At 42.8% G+C, this 27435-nt stretch overlaps 1 protein-coding gene across 3 annotated transcripts in view; it reads right to left on the bottom strand.

Moving 5' to 3' along the window:
• The window catches only part of CEP78 (centrosomal protein 78), a 55418-nt gene extending 31230 nt beyond the window's left edge, over positions 1 to 24188 (bottom strand). For 2 of the 3 annotated variants that reach the window (XM_084772278.1, XM_084772276.1), the window contains exons 1-12: positions 23819 to 24188; positions 20712 to 20884; positions 20548 to 20620; positions 19610 to 19713; positions 17305 to 17479; positions 15632 to 15745; positions 14177 to 14241; positions 13801 to 13912; positions 8825 to 8960; positions 8459 to 8504; positions 7222 to 7350; positions 207 to 284 (exon numbers count right to left, since the gene is read on the bottom strand). In XM_084772278.1, the coding sequence (XP_084628404.1) occupies positions 207 to 284; positions 7222 to 7350; positions 8459 to 8504; positions 8825 to 8960; positions 13801 to 13912; positions 14177 to 14241; positions 15632 to 15745; positions 17305 to 17479; positions 19610 to 19713; positions 20548 to 20620; positions 20712 to 20884; positions 23819 to 24071 (1458 nt within the window). In that variant the 5' untranslated portion in view covers positions 24072 to 24188. The remainder of the gene's footprint in view (positions 1 to 206; positions 285 to 7221; positions 7351 to 8458; positions 8505 to 8824; positions 8961 to 13800; positions 13913 to 14176; positions 14242 to 15631; positions 15746 to 17304; positions 17480 to 19609; positions 19714 to 20547; positions 20621 to 20711; positions 20885 to 23818) is intronic. The other variant, XM_084772277.1, reaches the window with a different exon arrangement.
• Positions 24189 to 27435: the final 3247 nt, after the last annotated feature.

Raw genomic sequence — 27435 nt, 5'->3', positions numbered from 1 at the left:
CAGGGGGAGGAGCAAGCTACTTCTTACTTTTTAAAAAATATACTTTTTTGAATAGAGTAAAATAACACTAGATGAATGCAACTCAGTTCATGACACACTATACCTTATCATTCTGAAGTATTTTAAAGTTTATGATTACAGAACAACTTGAAACCAAAACAAAACCAACAAATAACTCTCAAAATATAAGGAAAAGACTTACTTACCTCATTGACTCGCTTGTCAGCCTTGAGCCGGATCACTCTTTCCTCCTTCAGCTGCTTTAGGCATTCTTCCAGTTTGTCCTAGCAGGAAGAAATGGCATAAACACGATAATTAAGGCACACTCTGACCTCCCAACTCTCCAGCTACACAAGGCCACTGAGAGCTGAGGGGCAGAGCTAGAAGTAGCCTCAGGCAGCGGTATGACATAGTCAGTACTTGTACACACAACACCTAGTGCAGTTAATTACTAAAATGTACCAAATTAGTGCATTACCGATTCATACATCCCACATCCCTTACATCAGTGCTTACCATAAAAAAGTATATGCTTATAATGGAGTTACTGAATCACCAAGAAGAAATTAAAGCCATGGGATAACCATTGAGATGTAACAAGAATAAATTAATAAAGGAGGAAAAAAGAAAAAAAAAAAAAGAAATTAAAGCCATGAAAGGAAAACTTTATTCTTACTTGTGCATTCCTAATAATAGAAAACTCTGTAACATTCTCAACATACCTGAATCATGTAACTGCAACAAAAATGCATACTTAAAAATTTCACACTTTTAAAGCACGTTCCTATATACCAAGCATTGTTCTTGGTTTTCTAGGCACTCTCTAACTTAACCATCAGCCCTCTGCAAGAAAAACAGGAGTAGTGGCTATGGCAGAGGAAGCGGAGCAACACACCCTCCATGGGCGGCGTGCGCTGGCTTTGAACTCAGAGCAGTCTTGGTTGCACAAGGGCTGACCTTGCTCATTACCAAAACCAGTATCTATCGTGACCATAAGCAAACCCACTCATCATTTTCAGAAACTGGGGCGCTATGGTCCTTGACAGTGGGGGTGGGACCATGTGCCCTAGATAAAATCCTGAAGTAGTCCCTAAGACTCCTTACTGCGAGAGTGTCCCCCTAAAGCAGGGACTGCTGTGAGGGGATAATTAAGGCCTTCACAGCAGATGACCGTAGCATAGGGTGGGTATGACATAAGTAGGGAACCTATTTAAAGGTATCAGGCTCCTCATGAAAAAGATTTTTAGTACAAAGGAGTTAAGACACCAGAGAAGCTCTCCATTGCCACCTCAGAAGAGGAAGTGGTCCACAGAAGATGAGAGGGTCCCCCAACTGACAAGCAGCAAGAAAATGGGCCCTAAAGAGCTGACTTATGCCTACATCAGCACACCTGGAAAAGGATTCCTTACAGCAGTCCAAATGGCCCCAGACTGGCACTTACCACGGTCCAGTTTCGTGACACTGAGCAGAGGTTCCTGCCTGGATGTTTACTTTAGAACCGTGAGCTCATAAATGGTAATGTATTAAGCCATCAAACTTGTAGCAACAAATTATTCAATTTTCAGGCTTAGGAATAAAACAACTACTATTGTCATAAACCACTATTTTTAATTAGTTGACTAAATAATAGTAAACCAAATATGTATTTATTAAAACATCATAATATATTTATATTTAGCTAGTTCTTCTGAGACAGGGTCACACTGTAAAGGCCAGGCTGGTCTCAAACTCATGGATCGTCCTCTCTTAGCCTTACAAGTCCTGGGATTACAGGTGTGTGTCCCAATACTTGGCTTTATATCTCTCTCTGTGTGTGTGTGTGTGTGTGTGTGTGTGTGTGTGTGTGTGTGTGTGTAGGTGCACATGGGGGCCAGAGGTTGATGTTAGGAAGTGCCCTTCATTGCTTGCTCTACCTTTCCTTGTGGCAGAGTCCCTTAATCCAGGGCAGATCTCGCAAACACAGGTGGTCTTGCTAGCCAGCGTGCTCTGAGGGGTCCACCTTTGCATTCTCACACTAGACTTATACACGTTTACATGAGGTCTGATCCAAACCCTGACCTTAAGCTTTAATGACAGGTGGTTTAAACATGGATCCAGCTCTCCAGTCCCTGGGTTTATATTTTAAAGACTTCTGAACACTTACTTAAACACAGAATTTTAATTTAAAATTTTAGATTGGAGCACTAGGATAGCTCAGTAGCTAAATTACTAGCACCCACGTAGCACCTCACAACTGTTCCCATGGGGATCTGATCCCTTTTCTGGCCTTGTTGGACACTAGACACACATGTGGTACACACACATCCATGACTGCAAAAAAAAAATTCGTACACATAAAATTTATTAAAAAGCTCTTAAGAAGTAATGTTATATTTTTAAGAAAAACAGAAATACAAAATATCTAAGTGTGTGTGAACAAAGTTGTTTTCCATTCAACAAATTGTTTACTTTTACACTCAGAATATATGCCTGAATATTACCAAATGCTTAAAGACTGGTCTTTTTAAAAAAGCTTTTATTATGTGCATGTGAGGATGGATTTCTGCATGTGTGTGCAGTACCTGTAGAGGGCACTGAATCCTCTGGAACTGGAGTTACAGGTGGGTTGGGAGCCACCAGATAAAGGGGACAGGAACCAAACTCAAGCACTGTAAAAGCACTTCATGCTCTTATCTGCTGAACCCTCTTTGCAGGTCCAAGACTAAGCTTTTCTAAAAATAAAATGCTAGTGCATTTAATGGCCTGCAAGGCAGTAGAAATCTTCAACTACTGAGCCATCTCAAGAGCATAATCAAATTCTTTAATGTTAAAACTAATCAAGCCCTATGGGAAAGACATTGCAAACTACTGTATTTCTGATTCACATAATGGTTTAACATACCATAGCTGGAGAAAGGAGACTACACTTCATCTTTTCTTTGCAAGCCAATGAATTTACTGGGCCACTTACATGGCACAAATGAAGGGTTCCTTAAAAGGGGCATGGGTGACTCCGTAACAGTGGCATCACTGCAAAGTTCCACCCCATCATGGACAACAATCTTGCCACATCGCTGTAACTACAGCGTTGCTCTGTAGTCCTTTTCACAGCAGAGCTAGCTCCATGCTTGACTCTCCACAGCACAGCTAAGTGCAATGACATGAATCAGCTTCTCCCCCTAGTGGGAGGAATCAATGTCACATTTGTAAGAAGTGTTCCTCGCTCAGCCCTCTTCTTGAGATAGTGGCTCATTAAGTAGTGCAGTCTGGCCTCAAACCCCATCCTTCTGTCTCAGTCTCCTGGTTTAGATGCACACATCACATGAACATTTTTAGGGCCCTGAAATACCTGTGTCCTAACAGCTTTCTGACACATGCCTAGGACTTGACATTGCTACCAGCAACAAGGCCTATGTACTGGCTGGTTTTATGTCAACTTGACACAAGCTAGAGTCATCAAAGAAAGAGCCTCAATTGACAAAATGCCTCCATGAGATCCATCTGCAAGGCATTTTCTCAATTAGTAATCAATGAAAGAGGGCCCAGGCCACTGTGGGGGTGCTCTCCCTGGGCTAGTGGTCCTGGGTTCTATAAGAAAGCAGGCTGAGCAAGCCATGTGAAGCAAGCCAGTAAGCAGTGCCCCTCCAAGACCCTTGCACCAGCTCCTGGCTCCAGGTTCCAGCCTCCTCTGAGTTCCTCTTCTGAATTCCTCTTCATGACGAATGACAATGTGGAAGTGTAAGCTGAATAAACCCTTTCCTCACCAACCTACTTTTTGGTTATAGTCTTTTGTTGCAGCAAAAGAAACCGTAACTGAGACAACCTGTCACTTACTCTGGTATATCATGACTACTGGTTCATTTTTCCCATGTAAACTGCAAGACATGTGAAGGGAAGAAACATGTTTTATTAAGCATTTAACTCATTACCTCCTGTGCCTAGCACAAAGTAAGCAGGCAACAAAGAATGAAGGAAGCTGTCCTCTTCCTCCAATTTTGTTTTGTTTTGTTTTGTTTCAGATTTTGGTTTTTGAAGACAGGGTTTCTCTGTATAGCCTTGGCTAACCTGGACTCACTTTGTAGATCAAGTTGGCCTTGAACTCACAGAGAGCTACCTGCCTCTGCCTCCATGAGTGCTGGGATTACATACATGCATCAATCACGCCTGGCTTTAATCTCCATTTCTTTGCTTACCCGTTAGTAGTTACATTTTGTTTTTGTTTTTTAATTTTTTTCCCCCTAAAATCTGAAGATTCTCTGGGGCAAAGTCCTGGCCCATTAGCTGGCAATTCTATAACTCTAGGTCTTGTTTACTCATCTGTAGAATACATGATGATTGTCTGAATTAACACATACAAACTAAGAGAGCACTTGGAATATATAGTCCATCAGTGCAAAATGAATGAACATAGAAATTCAATTAGGATAGACAGGCTCATAATCAGTGTGTCCCCACGTGCACATTCAATGTCCTCCTAGGGCAGACAACACCTGAGGCATGGAGTGACCCCCGAGCACTACACTGCCCAGCACCACCCGTGGACCACCAGGGAGCAACTGCTATATGTTACATTTCTATTTGCACAGTGGAGCACAGGTTAGGTTCCCTGAAGTTGCAGGCTGCCCCAGCACTTACTCTAAGTGACAATTTCCCACGCTGTACTGGATTGGATATGTTTCTTTCCACCATCTTCTTTTAGTTAAGTGAGAATTGCTCCTCCTGCCTTTACTGTGGCTTATATACTTTAGCTGATTCTCAAAATGAAGAGATGCTAAGAGGTCCTCAGTAGACCTTGAGTATGAGACTCCCCAGCGGCACTTCCTAACCCTGGCCTTCCTCAGTGGCTGTAGACACTGCTGATGTAGTACCTCCTGGGCTAGGTCACGGATCAGTAGTAGAAAGCTTGCCTAGCATACATAAAGTATGGCCTCCAGCACTTCAAACAAACAAGAAAAAACAGAACAACTCTGTGAAACAACCAACCTCTCTCACATTCCTGGTGAACGAAACCAACACAACACACTGAAAACAACGATGAAGGTTCAATGCTCCAAATCTTGTACTTTTCTCTGCATCTTACCAATAAATCACTCAGGCATTTTACAAACCATAGGCACTGCACTTACAAGATGAAAAGTGTTCCCAAATGGTCCACACGGGCTTTCTCTTAAGAGTCTATAATTTAAGTGATTACTTTAAGAATTTTCTGTGTAAGTATTATGAATTTTTATTAAAAAAAATAAAGCTGCACAATTTATCTTCTGGGGTGGGTAATGCTTGGGGCTGAACCCAGGGCCACATATGCTTGCCGTTAAGCTGTATCCCCTAGCTGGCTCTAACATTTTAAAAAATCAAATACTGATGGCTGTAATCATATTTAAAAAACAGGTAACTGCCCTTCAACCATGTAATGACATTTTGAGAAGGTGACATCTGTGAACTAGACATCTGGGCCCTAACCACACACAAGCCCTGACCTTGATTTTGCGTATCCAAACCAATGAAGAGATAAATAACAAATGGACAGCTTCTTCTAGATTTACAAGTTCTATCCTAAGACAGTACTAGTTTTAAGCAGCCACTGTTGGGCTAGTGATGTAGCTCAGGGGTAGCATGTATACTGAGTTCAAACCCAAGTGCCAGCAGCTTCCCCTAGTTTCGTGCGGATCACATACCACACAAGAAAAGACAACCTTCCTAAAAGACAAGGTCTCCCAAGAACTTACTACAAATCAGCTCTGATTTAAAGCCCAAACAAACTAATTTTTAAGGTATAAAAATCTGCTACATAAGTTAGTTTTCTTTTTTGCCTACCCAAAAAGAGAAATGGAATGACATTAGATGCCAAGTTTTAAAATAAAGTGTAGTGTAGTGGAAGTTTTGATTTCTTTAAAAACTCAGTTATGTTATAGAAATAGGTTTTTGTTTTAACCCAAAGTGTGAGATATAGGACTGCCTTAGTTTGTCCACAGCTGATAATTGCCTTGTGTGGCTAGGAGAGGGGCGTGGTCTTTGTCAGCTGGAGTTAGTAGAAGTCTGAGGACTCTGAGACAGATAGCCTAGAGAATGGAAGAGGCCTCTTCAAGGAGATGGATGGAGGAGGAAGAAGGTTGCTTGTTTGTCCTGCTGCATTTACTGTTGTTACCTTGACAACTGAGATTGGCATTTTCCCAAAGAATCCGAAGACCCTACCAGTCAGAACTAAATCTAAAGACAACCCTGCCCTCTCTCCCCGCTAACCTTCTTTCTGTCCTACCTAGGGTCGGGGGGGGGGGGGGGGCGGTTGGAAGGGAGGTAGAGGTATAAGATACACCAAATGAAATAAGAGTTAAAAAACAGCGCCTACAGTGTAGTTTCTTAAATTTTTAATATTGTGAATGAGGAATATCAGTAGCAAAAGTTTTTCCAAAGCCAGGTATGGTAGCTTATGTGGGCGGCTAGGAGAAGGCAGCCAGGAACCCAAGGCCAGCCTAAAGAACAGTGACTTCAAGGACAGCGTGAGCTACATAAGGCTCTATCTCAAAACAAAAGAACCTCTTTCCAATTTTACTTTTACTAAAAACAAAGTTGTATTTCCCTCATGATAAAAGAGTTCAGCTAACATTGTCAATTTCCTGGCCTTTAAAGTAATGGCGTAGGACCGAGGAGATAGCCCAGTCAAAGTCAGGCCCTAAAGTGACCCTCAGAGCATAAGAGGCTGGCTGTGGTGGTGCACACTCACAATCCCAGCACCCAGGAGGCAAGTGTGCAGATCTCAGGCTCACTGGCCACGCAGCCAAGCCTAACTGGCAAATTCTGGGCAAGAAAAAGACTTTGTTTCAAAACCAAACAACCCCCTCAAACAGCAAACCGAATGTGGATGACAGCTGAGAAATTACAGTTAAGATTGTCCTCAGGCCTCCACATGCATATATATATTGTACACGTGTATACGTGCACACACACATAACATTGAATCAGCTGTATGACAGTACTCAATTTCGTTAAGTTTAATTTATGACCATTAAAGTTCTCCTTACAGTTAACTTTCTAAGAAGAGGAAAACTTGGCCCTGTGTTTTTATTTTTATTTTGTAGAGTACACACATACTCTCATCTCACCTTGTTCCTCTTCACCACTGAGTAAAGTAAGAGTTAGAACAGAGGCCAAACAGGACTCCAACGAGCTGCCTGGGCTTTCTTTCACCAAGAAGCAACTGCACTTTGAACTGGTCTCTGCACCCTGAGAGGTGTAGCTGTGTACCTGTAATGTTTCTTGTCTTATGTTGGTTTTCTGAGGCACTTCATGGACACTTTCTGAAGAATCTTCAACCTCATCAGTTTCTGAAGATGAAGGACTCTCTACTGTCACAGTCACAGGGAAATCTGATTGCTTAAATAAAGAGGACATGACTTATTAATATCATAAGCCAAATACTACACACCAGAGGACATGTAATCAAATCAATCTGTTTGAAATATTGTTATTATCTATAAATGTATCTCACTGTTCCTTAGCCTAAAACAACCAGTAACAGAAATGCCACTAACTTATTCTTGCTTGTTACTGCAAAATCCTATACTACATATGACTGGTTACTGGTTGGAACTGCCAATCTTTTTTTCAGGTCAATTCTTATAACGAACATGATAAGTTTATTCTCTAATGTGAGACATGAAGTGTATGGAAGAATAATTTTTAGGAGGAAAAGAATGAACAGAATATAATTTAAAGTCAATCATCTTAACTATAACTATTAAATACTAAAGCAGTTTGAAAATTAAATCATAGACATAGCCACAACTGGTAGTAACCCAATGTAAAACCTCATCTTCTCTTCAACCTGCAGCCCAACTAGTGTAGTGAGAGAGTGATTTTCATGTCACGTTTTGATGAGGTTCCCTCTAGCTAAAAACTGCCGTGGTCATAATGTAAGTGAAAATGCACAGACTGCAACAGTGCAGGGACAACTCTGAGGGATATGCAAAGCCTTGGTGACAGAACAAGATGGCATCCTAACATTTCTGGGTGTAGCGCTGACACCCAGGGTGGTACATGAGACTCTCTCCTTCCCCTCTTAGGGAACCTGCAGCCTCCATGAACGCCTACAGGAGGATGCAGCACGCTCCAAAACGGAGGCAGTGGGACAGGGACTGTGGCCCTGACTTTAATGTGTGGAATGTGAGGTATGTGTGTGTGTGTGTTAACGCATGCATGTGCCAAAAGCAACATTTCTTAAAAATCTGAACATTTTTGAGTAACCAGGCCTACAGTAGTAAGAAACAATGGTCAAACCTATTGTGAGTAACAGCTTATATGTTGCCTGGAGCAAAGGGGTATCTACAGAGAAACCACAAAGGTTCCTAGCATATATCACATACCTAGACCTGCACTGTGGAACAGGAACAGGAATTGGAAAAGCTTTACATACATCCTTTCAAATGACTCACTATTTTCCAACTCTTATCCCCTATATGTTAGAAATATGACAAGTACGTACCTTGAGGTGATTAGATATATCACGAGTTTTGATTAATGGAAAACCCCTAAAAGGATATCAACAATTAAGTTATGTTTTGTTGTTTGCATACTACATATGCAAACCTATTTGTATTATGTACACTGTTCATATAAAACCAGAGTACTGAATATCTCAAAATAAGCTATGAGAAAAAACCAACAGAACGAGCACACTGGCTTTGTGACAAGCCACTTATACACATTCGGCTCCCCCGTACATATTAAGTCTTTTTTTCTTGTCTTTCCTTGGGGCCCCCTTCCACTTACAGAGTCAACAGGAGAATTATGTTATACAAGTTCCCAAATGGCAGCTGTCAGGACTAAGACCCAAGAAAGAATACCTCACCTGTTTCTTTTTGCACGTTCTGCCGTGCGCCAGGGCAAGAAACCAGACACGCCTGGTGGCAGAGGTTCCGGAGCATAGCAATCTTTACTGAGCCCGTGTTTTCTCCCGTTGCTCACAGGTTTCTTTGTAGCTACCCCTAGGTCCAAGGAAGAGATAAAAGTAAACCAGGGTGCACTAAAGCTCCACAGGTTACCATCTGCATGCTTCCAACAGCACACAAACAAGCAACTGACTATGATGCCAAGACCATTACAGTACGAGTGATTTATAAACCTTGCTTTTTGAAATTGGCCTTCCCCGTATAGTTCAGGCTACACTTGAACTTACAACCCTCCTGACTCCCCCTTCCAAGTGTGTGGATTACAGGAATCCCTGCCAAAGGGCTGAAAGCTGCTGAGTGGATATTGTCCTCAGTTTGATGACTTTCAGTCCTCCCATGAGTTTAGAGAAACACACACACACACACACACACACACACACACACACACACACCACTGTATCAAACAAAAGGATAAAACGAGGGGCTTACTTAAAGTCAACACCAAGAGTTAAACATGAACTACTTATAACAGCTAAATCCATATATTAACACTTTATTAGGATAAATCTTCTACTGAAGTTCACATTCAAGATGTCTAGTATCATTGAGAACAAATAACAAAGGTTTACTAAAACACTTCTACCTAATCACAGCCCTAGAGATGAAGATTTAAGGCCAGTCTTAGTAAGATCCTGTTTCCAAAAAACCACATGCTGTAATATAGGTCATTTTTTCACTTAAAGCTAAGTTTTAAAAATTACACTGATTTGTATTGTGTTGTGGCATGCAGGTGGCAATCAGAGGCCAACTTGTAGGAGTCAGTAATCTACTTCTACCACATGGGTCCTGAGAACTGAACTCAGGTCATTAGGGTTAGTGGCACTGCCTTCACTCGCTGAGCCACCTCATCAGCCCAAGTATGTTAGAGTGTGACTCACACAGTCCTGTGCCATTTTCTGCATACATTAGTGTAAATATGAAATTACAGAAACCCTGTTCATCCTGTGCTACTGCATTGTTTACTTTATTCTTATTATTGTTAAGGCAGTGTCTGGTGTGGCTCAGGCTAACCTCAGACTTGCTAGGTAGCTGAAGATGCCCTCGGGCTTCTGATCCTCCTGGCTCGTCCTCCCAAGTGCCTCCACTTTGTAAGTCAATTATCTTTACAGAACAAACATTCCAGTCTACAGCAGTATGCACACATCATTTCTTTGATTTCCAAAAAATGTTAACTTCTTTTTTTAATCCAAGACAGGATTTCTCTGTGTAGCCTTGACTATCCGAATCACTCTGTAGACCAGGCTGGCCTTAAACTCAGAGATCCACCTGCCTCTGTCTCCTGAGTGTGGGGATTAAAGGCATGCACCACCCAGCTATATTAACATATTTCTAATGAAAACAAAAGTAATTTGTATGTATCTTGAAAAAAAAAAGCTGTAGTAAAGGTCTCATCATACTTGACTACATACACCCAACATAACTGATACAATTAACATGCAAGCTCTGTCCTCACTACTCTACACAGCAAGACCCTGGTCAGCTGACCTCCACTGTCTCCAAATAATAGAGGCAAATAGCAAAAAAGCCAAGCAATAAAATTCCTCTTACTCTGTGGCCTGTAAACTGCAGTCACAGCTCCACTCTCTCCGGCAAGCCTAAGAAGTACATACTTGCTCTTCTAATTGTGTAATGCCTGACCACATGTCACTCCTAAAATAACAGAAATGCACAGACTGCGCATCCATTCTGTTCACTTTACAATATTGTATCAAGCACCAACTGAAACACTACTTACAACGTAAACTTTAGGTAATAAATAGCATGATACCCCAAGTCCCCATCCACACGCTCTATTTGATGCTGAATCACTGTTCTGATCAGCTTCCTCGACTCAGCAAGCATTCAGCTACTGTTCGGGATACTCATTACGATTTGCTATAAATAAACTGCTTAAAGAAAATAGACTTCTTTTTTGAAAGAGGGTCTCACTTTGTAGCTCTGACTGACCCCGAACTCACTATGTACACCAGGCTGGCCCCAAACTCATTTATTTACCTGCCTTTGCCTCCTAAACACTGAAATTAAAGGTGTGCACTGTCACACAAAGCCCACATATACCTTTTGTTTGCTTGTTTTGTGTTTTGCTTTTCGAGACAGGGTTTCTCTGTGTAGCCTTATCTGTTCTGGACTCACTTTGTAGACCAGGCTGGCTTCAAACTCACAGAGATCCACCTGCCTCTGCCCTCAAGTGCTGGGATTAAAGGTGTATGCCACCATGCCCGGCTCCACATCTATCTTTTAATAAAACAAGAAACTGCACTTCTCTGGGTGTTTACAGTGAGGCTTTTTAGATTGTTTCTGCTCTATTAGAGGCACAGGAGGGAAAATCTCATGCTTAGTAAAGGGAACATCATTTAGGACAGACAGTCTCTTTCCAAGCAGGAGACAGGCTCAGAGTCCTGTACAGCACAGGACACTGCAGAAGATGAAAACCAAAGAACTCCCAAGTGGGAGGTACAGCTGGTCTGTAAAGTTATTTAATATTTTTTCTCAGTATTTCAACAACTTAAAATATTGACCCATTACCTCAGTGAAAGCCTATGAGCTCATTAAAAAGTACAGCCTGCAATATAGGATCACAGAATGCAGTAAAAGGACACCAATCACATCTGGGCCATGTGCAACTTTGTAGAAAACAGCAAAAAGGAAAATATGGTTTTCCCCAGGATAATAGACCTGGAGGTGGTCTTTAACTGTTCTACTGTCATGCTAATGTCATTATGTAAAACCTGAAGAAAATCTTCAAGCATACTTTTCTAAAACTATACTAAATACATAACTAAAAATCTCTGTATGATCCACCTTTAAGTATACAAGTTCAACACCATTATGTCCCAAGCATCCATTTTATATGTATTATATATGTACATACATACACACACACACACACACACATATGTGTATATATATATATATATATATATATATATATATATATATATATATATATATGCCCTTTTTTTATTAGACCTGGATTTTTTCCACTGTTGTTCCCTCTTATCACAAAACAGTTATTTGTGCTAAAGGTAATGTGTTCTGGGCTGGACTGAAGCTCAGCTGTTAAGAATGCTTGCCCAGCATGTATGAGGCTCTAAGTTGCATTCATATTCATCACCATGTAAAAATGGGCATCATGCTAGTCTGTAACCCCAGCACTCTGGAGGCAAAAGCAGGAGGATCCCAAGTTTATGGTCACCTGTGGCTACACAGTGAATTCAAAACTATCCTGGGCCAAGACTAAGACAAAGTGTTTCGAACATAATTTATTGTCACGTTTGAGCGTATAATCCCAGCACTTAGGAGACAGAGACAGGAGAGTCACTGCAAGTTTAAAATCAGCCAGAGGAAGATCCTCTAAGGACACTTTTAGAAATATAAAGATATCAGATCCAAATTACATAAAATGCGTATATTTAGAAGAATCTTAAGTTTATGTTACAAAATGTTAGTTTTCATCACATTCTCATCTATTGTGTGAGTATATGTGTCACAGTGAGTAAGTGTTTGTGTGTGTGTGTGTCTATGTGTCTATGTGTCTGTGTGTGTGTGTGTGTGTGTGTGTGTGTGTGTGTGTAGGAGTTGGTTCTCTCCTATCATGTGGGTTCTGACGGTGGAACCCAGGTTGGTCTGGCTTGAAGGCAGGTGAAGTACCTTTACCTACCTGCCAACCCCTAAATGCTTCTTTAATAAAAAGAACCTTTCCATATGTACCCAATCACAAAACTAACAGACAGCCTAAATTTTAGATTAACTAGTACTTATACATTTATTTATATACTATAACGCACTAAAGAATGTGCTGGCTGGCTAGTTTTATGTCAACTTGACGAAAGTCAGAATCATTTGGGAAGGGGCAACATCAACTGAGAAAATGCCCCTACCAAAAACCATGTTCTTAATTAATGATTGATATTGATGGGGGAGGGCCACCTCACTGTGGTGGCACCACCCCTGGGTGGGTGGTCCCAGGGCATCTAGGAAAGCAGGGTGAGCAAGGCTATAAGCAGCACTACACTCCCTCCCCACCACCACGGCCTCTGCAGCAGCTCCAGCCTCCACGCTGCCATCTTAAGTCCCTGCCCTGCCTGCCTGGATGATGGACTGCGTGTGCAAGTGTAAGCCAGAATAAGCCCTTTCCTTCTCAATTGCTTTTGGTCATGGTGTTTTGTCACACAAGAGAAACACTACCTAAGACAAAAAGGCTTTTCTGTCTGAGCATGTGGCTGTTTCCCTGCATTCACATCTAAGGAGTTTGAGATAAGAGAATCAGAGTCCCAGTCAATCTAGCAACACAGCAAGAACAAATCTCAAAAAAGGCAGGCTTTCCTAAAGCGTTACAGCTCTAGGGCTAAAAGCTTGTCTTCAACACTGTTTTATATTACGGCTTTTAGATCACTGAAATGTGTTACTTGTTCGGTCACTTAAAAAACAAAAACAAAAACAACCAAGCTGTGAATGTGGCTCAGTGGTAGAGCACTTGCCTCTCATGCATAGGGTTCAGTCCCCAACACTGTTTGCTAAACCTGCATCAAAGGGCATTCCAGATTTCAACTGCAAATTATGAAAAATAATCACCATTCAGGAAATAGTCAAGATGATGAATATTTGTTTTATATATATAAAACAAACAACAATGACTATTAATTTACAAAAAAACCTAGAAATGTTTGCAATCGTTCCAAATGATTCATTTACTATTTCTACACGCCATGAATTTTTGTAACCTGAATTAGAATAAGTATAGTCTAGGCTTCAGAATAGCTGCAATCAACACTGGCTATTGACCAAGAGATGAGACTTCAATATTAACATCCTAACACATGGAAGGTGTAAGTTTTGGTGCCACTAAAAAGCAAAGACAGACTGAGACACTTACCAATTCTAATGGTAGCCTTTCCTTTCCGACTGCTTCCTAGGACGATTGTTTTCTTTTTATGCTTAGCAGTTTTGGGCGGTTCCTTCACTGATGGGGACGTTATCCACTGATACTGGAAGAGAGAGCCAGGGAACATCAGCCACAGGTAACAACAGGGCTCCACTTTAACTGGACATGAGGAAAATATTGTACACTAATAAACCTTTGTAATTTTCAGTTCTCAGATCTCAAATTAAATAATGATATAATATTTTACAAAACAGAAAAGCCACCTGATTTTACTTCAGACATGAGAAAAGTATCAACAGTTTTACTAAAAGCAAAAGAAACTGTAATTACAGAGAAATTCTTCCCATGAGACAGAAACCAGTCATACCTCTGACTGTGCACTCCTTCCATTGTGGAGAACCTTTTTGATAATTGCTTTCATCATAGAGTGATCTAAAGTAGGAGAGAGAGACTGCTCAAGGCTCTTCCCAGTGACTGACCGGTTAGCAAACCAACCACTGCTCTTCCACACAACAGACGACACACACTTCCGCTTCTGAACTCTCCTCCTCTTCGAGAGCTTAGTTTCCTGTATGACTTTGCTTACCAGCACTCTACGTCTGACGTGGCTTTGAAACCTCTGCATGGAAACCAAAAGTTTAACGATCCCACCATCACCCAAAAGGCCAAACCTAAGTCTCGGCAACACTCCTCTCCAGCCGCCCTTGCTCAGCGCTGCACCACCACCTTTCCTAGACATCTGAAAACTATGCTTCCTTCACGGCCGACACCTGTGGGCACACCTTCTGTCAGCCTCTAGCCTTCCATTGTGAGCTAAGCCACTGTGCCCTCTGGCTTGGAGCTCTGTGTTAGCCTCCTAGATGGCCGTTTCTCTTCTTCCCAGCTCCAGTAATATCTGCCACACAAAGGTCACCTGGCTGAAGTATTACTCAGGTTATCCCTTTTCTACCTCAGCTTTCTTAGAATAGCTCTGCCGTTACCTGGCATTGAAGACTTTACAGTATCAAGTCTCTGGCTCCTGTTTGGCCACACAGCACAAAATTTATTCACTATTTATTCATTTATTTGTTCGTGTGTCTGTCTCCTTGACTGTTTGAGCACCCTGTGCATACAGGTGCCTGTGGAGGCCAGAAGAGGGCACTGGATCTCTTGGTCCTGGACTTACAAGTGGTTCTAAGTAATTTGACGTGGGAGCTGAGAACCAACCAACGCCGAGTCTTCTGCAACTGCACTAAGTGCTCTAACCACTGAGCCATCTCTCCAGCCTCTGCCTCATTCTTTTTCTTCAAATCCTCCAACCATCCCACCATCTTGTACTATACACTCAGTGCTTCCTTGTTCTGCAGCATGCGGTCTTCTCTTCACTGGGCTATCCACTGAAGTGTCAGTCCTCCAGGGGAGCGCCCCATCAGTCTTCTTGAATTATACATACACATCTACACTTGAACTCCCTGATTGACTTTGTCTAGCTGGTACACTATTACATATATGCTTAGTATCTGGATCAGAGTTTGGACTATGATCATACAAAATCTAAATTTTCATTACAAACTAGCAAGCAAACGGAATGTTCTTTCCAAGAACCCAGAAATTCAGGTGGAGGTAGGGGAGTGAGCTGGATAAATCAGTCTTATTATCTGGGTTCACTTAGGATAGGTAGCCACTTGAACAATTTCAAAGCATAACTCAATTAAATAATTTCAAAGCATAATTCATTTAAAACATAGAATTACAAAACTAGAAAATAAACACATTAAGTTTTTAAAATTTTCAATATACAGATTTGTTATGTCATTTGTTAATTTTTAAAGAGACAACATACCAATAAGTGGATTCTTTCTTACATCCAGAACGACCAGGGTTATGTTGGTTTCCAGGGCCTCCAGTAAAGCCTTGGCCCCTTCACTGGTGAGGCCACACTGCTGCAGGTCAAGGGCTTTTGATGAAAGACAACAGGTCACCTACTGACTCCAATAGTTTAACATATAGACAATTCTCATTCATGTTTAGGACATTCCTGAACAAGACTAGTCATGGCAGTTTTTAAATCTTGGGCATTAAAAAAAAAGGTCAGAAAAGAATATACAATAAAAGCAGTAGTAATAATAATAGTAATAATAATAACCCTTTTATGATGTGCTACAGTGGCTTTACCTTACCCCCATGCAAAAGAGTAACTCCCTACAGTATGAGAAAAAAATATCACAACAACTGTCAGAGTTCATGATTAGCAAGGATGCTAATGGCAATGTAAATGCTGCGCTTAATTTTTGGACTCAAAAGGCTGAATTCCAAAGGAATCTCAGAAAACTATACTTTAAAGTGGAGAAGGGGAAGCTGGAGAGACGGCTCAGCCATTAAAGGATAGGCTCACAGCCAGAAAAGAAGGGCTGCGAAATGGCTAAGAGTACTGCTGCTCTTCCAGGGGGCCTGGTTCCATCCCAACACTCATGGAAGCTCCCAACTCTAACTACAGTCTCAGGAGATCCAGTGCTCTTTTCTGGCTCCTGTGGGCAAGTAGGTATGACTGTGGTACACAGACATATGTACAGACAAAACATTGTATCGTTAAATACAAGGAGAGTTCCTGCCCTGACTTCTCCTACAAAGGACTGTAAGCTATAAGGTGAAACAAAACAAAACAAGAACGACAAACTTTCTTCCCCGAGTTGTTTGGGGAAGTGCGGTGGTATGAGTAAGAACGGCCGCACAGGCTCAAAGATTTGAATGCTTAGTCACCAGGGGGAGCTGTGGCCCTGTGCGGGCGTATGTGTGCCTGTGTCACTGGGGGCGGGCTTCAAGGTTTCAAAAGCCCATGGCAGGCCCAGTCTCTTTCCCCCTGCTGCCTGCAGGTCAGGATATAGACCTCTGAGCTACTGCTCCAGCACCATGTCTGCCTGTGTGCTGCCACGCGCCCCACCACGCTGATAATGGACTAAGCCTCTGAAACTGTAAGCCAGCTCCACGCTGAGTGCTTTCTTCTCTAAGCATGGCCTTGGTCACGGTGTACTCACAGCAACAGTAACTAAGACAGTAAGTCTTTGATCAGAGCAATAGAAAGCACACTATGCTGTGCTTTGGCAGCCTTGCACAAGCTGGTGATCTGCCAGTGCCTGACTGGACTCCGCAGGCCCCAGAACTAGGAGAAACAGGCTCCTGCTCTTTAAGCCACCATTCTGCAGCATTCTATAGCTGCCCAAACTAAGATACCTCTTGATCCAACCAACTAACCAAACTCGCCCCCCCCAACACATACCTGTAAATAAAAACAGTAGGGTTACAAAACAGCAAGTTTGCTAGAATTATGGCTATAATCTCTACGTGTACAGAGCGAGCTATTTTTTTTAAGGTTGAAATATGTCAAAACGAACAGTAGTTACTTCTAGATGTTTTGATCACAAGTACCACTGCTTTCCGTGGAGAATACGTGACCTTAGGTTAAAAGTACAATAAAAGCTACTAGAGGATCCAATTTCCCTCGCTCATTTAACTAACCTCGAAGCCATAAATCCTCACTAAGAGAGTCTGCGAAAGCACTTGCACCTTGGTCACCGATCAGTGTGTTGCAATTCAGTGTGATGCGCCTTAAGCCAGCCATGCAGTCAAGATCGGGTCTCCTGTAGCGAAGGCTCTCAGCCCAGGTTTCTTCATGCCTTCTCATGGTCTGGTACTTCAAAAGTAACAGCTTGGAATCAGATGCTGGAGAAGGAAATGGGAAACCTAAAGGGAAACTAGGCATGGCTCATTATAGACCACACCCACTAAGTACAAATATGGCAGCAGTCTGCCCTCAGAAGATGCCAGAGTGAGGCTAGAGCTGTGAGAACAGCCACCAGTGACAGCTGTTAACAGGTAAGTAAGCTGGCGAGTCACCAAACTTTCAGGGATTTTATTTTCCTTTTCTGCCACACTAAAGAACTAGTTTAACATTGCTACATTTCTAAACTCTATCCTGCCGTCTAGAGGTCTCCAATACAATTTAAACATTTAACATGTATCATGGTTATTAATAAGCTATATAAAGCTATATAAGTTGTAAGTATTTTATGTACACAAAAATAACAGAATCTGTGTATGCAGGTGGTGGGGGTTATGCAAGCGTGTGTGAGTGTGTGTGCGCATGTGTGTGTGCATGTGTGTGTGTATGTGTGTGTGATATGGAGGAGTAAACCCAGAGCCTTGGGCATGCAAAGAAGTGCTCTACTACTGAACTGTCAGGCCAACAGGTACAACTTTTAGATGATAAGAAGATATAGTCAGAAGATGTAAGATCATCTTTTACCCAAATGGCTCACACATATATACTATCTTTAGAGTCCTAAAATAAGAGTCGGACATGCCTTAGAAAAAAAAAGATTTCATTTTTAATTGCAGTTGTAGCCTTTAAGACTATAACCAATTCTCTATATTTACTAGGTAAGTTTTGCCAACATGGGACACTGACATTAAATGCTTGACCATCAAAAAAGCAAAGCAGCTATGAAATGACATTAAAACGAGTAATGTTGATGCTGCTTTTCAATTAAGAACAACCACATAAAAGCAACAAGCAATGGCAGACACTGCAAAGGGAAGAGCGCACATGAGAGCCTCAGAGTGAAGTGACAGGTGCAGCATATCACCCATGGGTTAGGGCCGTATTTTAGGCCATCTGGTTTCAGCATCCACAAACTTAGCTAGGCCAGTGGTGAGGGCTATAATCCCAGCTACACAATGGGGTGAGGAAGAAACATCTCAAGCCCAAAGTCTGACAGGGCTCTAGAGTGAGTTCAAGGCCAGCCCAGGGAACTTACAGAGAACCAGTCTCAAAACAAAAACATCAAACACTGCTGGGATATAGCTCAGTGGCAGAGCACCTGCCTAAAGTGTGAGGCCTTAGTTCAACCCCCAGTATAAAAACAAACAACCCTAGACAGACAGACAGGCACACACACACACACACACATGCATGCACATGCCAAAACGATGACAAAAACCTCACAAGATTGAATCACCATACCAGAAAATAGAACCTATGCTCTTAACCACTATTTGGAGGTATAGTCTGTAAAGCTCCAAAAGTAAATATTTTCACCTCCCCACGTGGGTCAGTTTCCTTTGCCAACTGCTTAGCTCTTCTGATGTAAGACAAAAGTAGCCAGTTACATGCACACAACTAGGTAGGGTTGTGGTCTTCAGCATCCTTAATTGCCAAAAACATGTAATAGGCTAGATTTGGTCTACGGGCATTAGTTCTATCTTTCATCTGTGCCACCAACTATAAAAATGAGCCAGCTGAGGTGACAAACATCTGTAAACTAGCATTTGGGATGCCGTAGGGAGGGTATTGATGCAAGCTCTAGGCCAGCATGGGTGATACAGTAAGTCTAAGCACAGCCTGGACCACAAAGTCACAAAAAGGCTTCATGTCAAACTGTTAGGTGACTTTAGCCCTAACACAGTAGTTCTAAGAACTATAAAGAATGTTCTAGTTTTATTTTATAAATTACAGTAGTTAGGCTGACGTCAGTAACTGGATACTGTAATAGTATAAAGTGTCTTTTGGTGCTGCAACATTTTCAACAACTAAAATAACAAAGAAGTAGTATTCATGAAGTATGACACTTTAAAGTCGTATTTCTAACATTTAGAGTGGATCCTTAAGGGTCAGAATCCCAAGCCAAACAAGCAATGGTCACGCCATGCGATGAAACTAAAACTGCAGTCTCTGTACGGATAGCACAAAAATCCCTGCCACCCCACACCAGAGTACTAACGTGCACCAGTCACATCGCTCACTCAAGTCTGAACGTATGGTCACCTTTAAGATCTTGGCCATATGACTGGCTCCTTGCCACGTCAGGTTACATCCTGTGAAGTTGACGGTCTTGAGAGTGACAGAGTTCTTTATACCTTGACAAATAACTAAGAAAAAGAAAAAAGAAACACAGTAAGACTAAGCGCCTGTCCATGTGGGCAGTCTTGGTGTAGTCACTGTCTCAGGCTATGCTGGTGTAGAGATGTATCCCTAAAACCTTACAACCCTCCTGGCCACTAATAGGTTGGTTGCAATTTGTCAGTAACAAAGTACTGTTCTAGATTATAGCACAGGCTTAATTCTACTGATTTGCCCAAATTGAATACTTTAAATATTGCCTATTGATATATGGACATTACAACTGCATTATAAAGCTGGGTGCAGTGAGTTCGAGACCAGCCTAGTCTACACAGTGAGTTCCAGGACAGTCAGAGCTACATAGTAAGGCCATGTCTGAAAACAACAAAACAAAACAAACCACAATTATATTTACAGCTGTTTTTACTTGGAGATGCTGATGACTTAAACTTCTCTTTACATCCTACTATTGCCCTTCTCACAAATATTTTTCTTCCCCCCCCCCCCTCTCTCTCTCTGTCTGTCTTTGGAGTGGAGCCCAGCTTTCCTAGAACTCACAGAGAGCTGCCTCTGCAGGATTAAAGGCATGCAGCAGTACACCCAGCTCCCACAAATATTTCTCAAAGGAAAACCATAGACTATAAGCAAACACTACAAAAATGTTTTATGGCGTATCACCTTAAGTAGAGCTCAGCAGTATTAAGCATAAGCTTCCCAGTAGAACAGGCAGCATCTGAGCAGCCATAGGAAGGAGGCAGCTCAGGGGAAGCAGCAGCCCCAAAAGGTAGACAGGGTCATCGTCACAGCACACACACAGACAGGAGACCGATCCCCACAGGACAAGAGGTAATGACTTGACTCACTTGCTAAACCTCCATCTCCAATTGGACAATTCGCAAGAGACAGGTGCACCAAAGAGGCCGATTTACTCAATCCCTTATCAGGGGGAAAAAGTAAAATATATGTTGAGTATTTTCCCACCAAAACCAGCTGTCAAATGTCTGTGGGACACATGAACAAGGCTTACCTTTGTTAGACTGGTCAAATCTTTCTCTCTGAGCAGCAGCCCATTTAGCTCCAGATTTCTCAGCACAATTGATGTACTTAAACAGCCTTTAAGAGCCTTACACAACTGGAAGCTCATGTCTTTGAATCTTACTGCAGGAACTCGATTTCTGCAAACTCTGTGTGTATCCAAACCTAAGACAAATTCATTGTCAAATCAGTGATGTCAGCCAAACAACCTTAGTATTAAACTCCTCATGCTAAGGCACAGATCCATGTCCTTAAAGAGAAATTTCAAACCACATGAGATATAGAAACACAAACCATGTATGGTATGAGTTTCTTATGGAGGCAAGAAAGTAGTACCTAAGGGTTGGCTTCAAGAAAACCTTCAATTTGCATATAGCAGAAAGAGGGAGTGGGAGTTGACTGTGCAAAGGGATCCAAGCCTGACACCTGCTGGACAGTATAAATACTGCAGGTGTGAGGGCTAGACCTTTCAGGATAGAAAAGAGAGAAATTCAGAGGCTGAGGCAAGTCTGCAAGAGCTGGCTTTTATAACACAAATGATGAGGACCAGAGCTAGAAAAACTGTTGGACCAATTAGACAAAGGGAATGAACACAGACAGGTACCTGAATCACACAATTTAGGAAAAGCACCCCTTTCAGCAGGCCTGGCTGGAGTACAGCTCGTTTTCCAGGGCCTCTGTAAAGAAGGCAAAAACTGCAGCCAGTGTGTGCTAGTCTTGTGCTAAGCGAGACCGCGGGCTGAGCAAAGCCAGCCAGGAGCTTCTTCAACATAACAGGCAAAACACAGCTGAGAGGTAAACCAGTGGCGTCTAGGAGGTTAAATTCTACAGCCTAGACCCACTGAATACATGGCAGGGAAGTGCTGTGAAGAATGTCTGAAGGTTAATGGTCCACTGGCCGCCTTCTTACAGTCAACATAAAATACTAGGCAAGATCAGGCACGCTTGCCTCGATTCTAAGGCACCTACCTTCATTTCCCCTTTAATCTGGGTCATTAATATGGCAATCAAGGGATTCTTCAGAGGTACAAAATACTTATCTCAGACCTAGCAAAGGGCTGGGCTTTCAAATCATCATCATCATCACCACCACCATCATCATCATCACCATCATCATCATCATCATCACCATCATCATCATCATCACCATCACCATCATCATCATCATCATCACCACCACCACCACCATCATCATCATCATCATCACCACCACCACCACCATCATCATCATCATCACCATCATCATCATCACCATGCCCCAGCTTCATCACACCTTCCCTCTCAGGCTATTCACTTGCAGACACTTAACATGAAAAACATGCTTTAATTCTAAGAAGTCAAGAAACAAGGTTTGCTTCTTTTTCTTTTCTTTCTTTGTTTTTTGTTTTAGTTTTTCAAGACAAGGTTTCTCTGTGTACCCTTGGCTGTCCTAGACTCTCTTATCAGCCTGCCTCTACCTCCCCGAGTGCTAGGATTAAAGGTGTGCACCACCATGCTCATCTGACAGGCTTGTTTCGATGTCTTTTTATATGTGTGAGAATTAAGAGTTTAAAATAAGAAATTCAAACCCTAGGTTGTGACCAACCCTGTTTTTCTTACATCATATTACTCTTTAAAAAAGAAAGGAGGAGGAGAAGGAAGGAAGGAAGGAAAGAAGGAAGGAAGAAAGGAAATAAATAAATTAGGGGCTGAGATGGCCAAACTGATAAAAGTGCTTGCAAGGGAAAATGCAAGGAACCAAATTTGGAACCCCAGCAAGGTAAAAGCCTGTAATCTCTGGGAAGCAACGAGAGATCCCTGGGGCAAACTAGCTAGCTAGACAATGGAATCAGCAAGTCCCCTGAGTTCAGAAAAAAGAAAAACAAAACAAAAAAAAACCCTGCCTTGGTTTTCAACAAATTGGAAAGCAATAGAGGAAAATATCCATTCTCAACCTCTAGCCTCATGTACATAAGAACATGTGCCTACACATGCAAACATGCATGCACACACACACGCATATACACACAATTATTTGCAAATCTAAAAATAAAAGAGGATGTGAAAAATTGGTTAGCTGCTGGAAAGATGGCTCAGCTGTTAAAGTTCATTTGCTGTACAATCGTGAAGTCTGGAGTTCAGGTCTCAGCACCCACATAAACTAGGCCTCAGGAGCAGGACTTTCAAGAGACCCTATCTCAAAATAATGGGTGGAGAGGGATCAGAGGACACCCAACATCCTCTTCTGGTTTCTGTGTGTGTGTGTGTGTACATGTGGCGACAGTTAAGATACACAGCCATACAAATGCACAGATCGGTAAGGAACATACATATTGGATGATAAAATTTTTGGCAGCTAAGCAAATATTCATGATTGACCATAGAACCACAATGACTTGTTTGGGGGGGAGTTACGCACGTTATCTGCAAATAACCAGAATTAACTGTTTACAACGAGATGCTAAAAATAAAAGTCCCTTGGTCTGGAAAGATGGCTCAGCGGTTAGGCATACTTGCTGTTCTTGAAAAGGATGCGAGTTCAGTTCCCAGGCACTCATCCGGTGGCTCACAACAGCGTGCAATCCTAGCTCCAGGGGTTCCGACCCCTTTTCTAGACTCCGCAGACACTGAGTACACGCAGTGCACATACATACACGAAGGCAAAACACTCACACACATTTTTCTTAAAATCCTAAAAGACGTCCCTGAAGGAGACTTTTGTTTTGTTATATATATTCTTTTCCTTTCTATTTTACAACCGCACCTTTTCTGTATTACGCTTGCAATTAAGAGTGAGGGGAGATTGTAAATTTAAAGCCCTAAAAAGAAGAGGGCAGGGGCAAAAGCATGAGTGGGTTAAACCATTAGCTAAATTATCCTGCATATTTCCTTCAGGGAGCATAGCTGGCCATTCTCCCTGTGATAAGGGGCAATCGGGAGCCATACGCCGTATCTAGACTACTCCTCCAGACAACCAACCGCTCGAGGCAGCAACCTGCAAGTGAGACAACGGCCAATACTCCTTTGTGGCTGGGTGCTAGGTGAGGCCGCCTCACAAGGCTTACGCTGCACCGGGCTCCCTCTTCTGACAAAAACCCTCGCACCTTCCGGGCCACAGACCTGTCTCCCCGAGCCACGGCTGGAAGGAGCTTTTGATGGCCACCAGAGGCAGGTCGCGGTTCACCCTGAGCGTGCTGAGCAGCGGCGCCCAGTCCACCGCGCGCAGCCGGTCGGCGTTGAAGTCCAGCACGCCGTCCCGCAGGCAGGCGCGCACGGCGGGCAGCGGCACCGAGTCCTGCAGCGCGCACAGGTACTCATAGTGCGAGAAGAAGTCGGCCGCGCAGTCGCGCCGGAGCTTCACAGAGTCGATCATGACCGCGCAGCCCCGGGGACCTCTACCAGCTGCCCCGCGCCCCCTCCCGCCTCCCGCCTCGCCCGGGGCGGTTGGCGCCTGCTCTGCCTTTCCAGTCGCCCGCGAGACCCCGCGGGAGGCGTGCGCACACGGCGCTGTGCGTCGGCACGTTCGCTGTGCGTCAGAGTGCAGGCCACGCCCACCAGGTCGCGCCAGGCCCTGCGCCGGGTCCGCTTGAGAGGCTGGGATGTGTCCTCTACAGTGAAGGCGCTCCTGATGGGTACCGCAAATAAGGTGCCCAGGAGGGATGCGCCTGAGAACCCGGGCTTGGCCTCGAGAAGATTCTTCGAAGCACCCAACTGCTTGTGCTTCCTCACTGAGAGAATTCACAGGAGGAATTTCCCAAGTCCGTATGCAAACCAGGAGGCTTCCGTTGTAGACAAAACTAGAGCTTAGCTTAGTATTATCCATTGATGCTGGCTCCTTTCCTTTCTTTTCTCTTTCTTTTTTCTTTTTCAATCTATCTATCTATTTGTATGAAAGAGGGTTTCTTTGTGTAACAGCCCTGGGCTATCTTAGAATTCACCTTGTAGACCAGGCTGGCTTGGAACTCTATTGGTGGTTTTCAATGTCAGTTCTCTAAATGTACTTGAGACGACTCCTGTATCACAAAGAGATCATTTGTGACTTTACCAGAGTCACTAATGTTCGGCATAATAGCTATTGAAAGTGAACTTAGGATTCACTCAGCCATGGTTAAGTTCCAAGTCATATGCCTAGGCATTGTCATGTTATTTAATTATACCTTAAAATGAACTCTGGGTAAGAGCAGTCTGTTTCTGTCCTTTTAAGGATTCATTTATGGGTATGTGCCTGTATGCCGTCTGTGTGCAAGTGCCCAGAGAGGCCAGAAGGCATCAGAATGTCTCTCCATCCCCATTTCAGTTACTTTTTTTTAAAAAAATACTTCTTTTTACTCTGGGAGGCAGAGGCAGGCAGATCTCTGTGAGTGCAAGGCCAGCCTGTTCTATAAAGAGTCCAGGACAGGCTATACAGAGAAACCCTGTCTTGAAAAAAACCAAAACCACAAACAAAGAAGACTTGTTTTTATTTTTATTCGTATATGTGTGTGTGTGAATGTATGCCGTGTGTGCAAGTGTTTCTTGAGGCCAGAAGAGGGCATCAGATCCCCTGGAGCTGGAGTTACAGGTGGCTGCGAACTGCCTAGCCTACATGCTGAGAATGGAACCCAGCTCCTCTGGAAGAGCAGGAAGTGCTCTTTAAGTGCTAAACTATATCTCTGAAATACTTTTTAAAGAAGTTAAATTTTTCTGAGGTCTGAGTTTGATCTGCTGTTTATAGGGCATACTATATACTTGAAATGTTATGAGTGACTGGCTACATGTCCACAGTTAAATCTTCTGTATCAATGTTGTAGTTTTTAGCGTGTCTGTTGGCAAATTGAGAAGTGTTCCATAAATGCACGACTTTATCTTGGCTTTTCTTCCTTTTGCATGGATGATGAAGATTGTGGCTGACACCAGTAACCAGTACTTTTTGGTTCTTTTATGCACTGTTTATTTTATTTTTGACAATGTCTTGCTATGTAACCTAGCCTAGTCTGGATTTTGTCACCCTCTTTCAGCTTCCTGAGTGCCAGGATTATAGGAAGGTACCACTAAACTCCGTTAATCGGTTTAAATATAGAGGGTTCTACTTTTTCCAATAAGGTATATACTGTTACCTATCTGCTTTACAGATGTGTAAGACCAAGAATTGTGAAGTTAGCAAACATCCTGAGAACTGGCCTGATGTCCTATATTTGTATCCAGTCTCTAGAACAATAACATTCATAACACTCCTCTCCTACCAGCTGAGTTCTATGACTTTTACCAACACCATAAACACCACCCAGGCACTCACTCCATTAAAACTCCTTATCGATGGCCAGTGACTTGTGTGTGTGTGTGTGTGTGTGTGTGTGTGTGTGTGTACAATATTTAAATTAAAATAGTGACGTCATTTCTCCACCAGCTAGTGTGGGATGACAAAACATCACCATTTCTATGGGAAACCCCAATTCTTCCCATCCCACAGTGTCTTCTCCAACACTGAGACAACTGTGCCCCCCTGCAGTGCGTGTCTTAATATTTCTGCCATTTATGCATGACCTTCTATCAAGTTTTCTCCTCATTACTGTTCTCTTTGCTAGGCTCATCCATGTCGACGCAGGGCACTCCACTTCATTTCCCTTGCTGTGTAGGACTGTGTGTGCGAGCATAGAGGAATTTTGTTGTTGTTGTTGTTGTTGTTGTTGTTGTTGTTGTTGTTTTTCAAGACAGGGTTTCTCTGTGTAGCCTTGGCTGTCCTAGACTCACTTTGTAGACCAGGCTGGCCTCGAACTCAGTGATCTGCCTGCCTCTGCCTCCCGAGCGCTGGGATTAATGGCATGCGCCCCCATCGCCAAGCCCATATTTTTTTAATGTAACTGTCCATCACTCTCTTAAGACTCCCTCTCCCTGTTCTTCTTGAAGTTAATTTTTAATGCTCTAGCAGTCTCGTCTCAGTTTCTCTTCTCTTCTTGTTTGCCTATCCTAAGTAGAAAACCAGAGACTTCTCAGCTCTGTGTTCTTTAGCTTAGCAGTTAGATGCTCTCATCATTGGAATATTTGTTGTTTTGTTTCTTGCTGCATTCCTCCCTGTATGTCTTCTCTGAACAAAAAGCACTGCTGGAAGTTTTCAATATGCTTTCCTTCCTGTTGCGCTTGTGCACATACTGCTCCTCTGTTTAGTGGGATAGCTTCATCCCCCGCTCCCCCCCCAAGTGGTTTGAATGAAAATGGCCCCTATAGGGAATGGTTTTGTTAGGCGGTGTAACCTTGTTGGAGTAAGTGTACACTTGTTGGAGAAAGTGTGTTGCTGGGTGTGGCCTTTGAGGTTTCAGATGCTCAAGCCAAGCCCAGTGTTACTCTCTCTTGCTGCTGCCTTTGGATCCAGATATAGAACTCTCAGCTCCTTCTCCAGCATCATGTCTGCCTGCATGCCGCCATGCTTCCCACCAAGATGACAATGGACCAAACCTCTGAATAGAACCCAGTTAAATCTTTTTCTTTATAAGAGTTTCTGTGGTCATGGTGTCTATTCATAGCAGTAAAACCTTAGTGAAGACACCCTCTATTGCCCAGCATTGGCCTGGTGGCACCATCCCTGGGAAGCTCTTTTCCTTAATTCTGCTCACCCCAACCCTCTTGTGTAGTGTCCCCTGCTCTGTTCGCAGGCATGCTTGTATCACAGCAGTTGCTACAAGCAGTTATTAGCCTATTTAGATGTACTTCCTCCTCAGTCTATATCCCCTCCAAGGCAAGAACCACATCTCAGTCATGCC

This window comes from Acomys minous (assembly GCF_964271855.1).
Source record: "Acomys minous genome assembly, chromosome: 2".
In the NCBI taxonomy this organism is placed as follows: domain Eukaryota; kingdom Metazoa; phylum Chordata; class Mammalia; order Rodentia; family Muridae; genus Acomys; species Acomys minous.
This window is presented reverse-complemented; position numbering and strand designations above follow the sequence as displayed.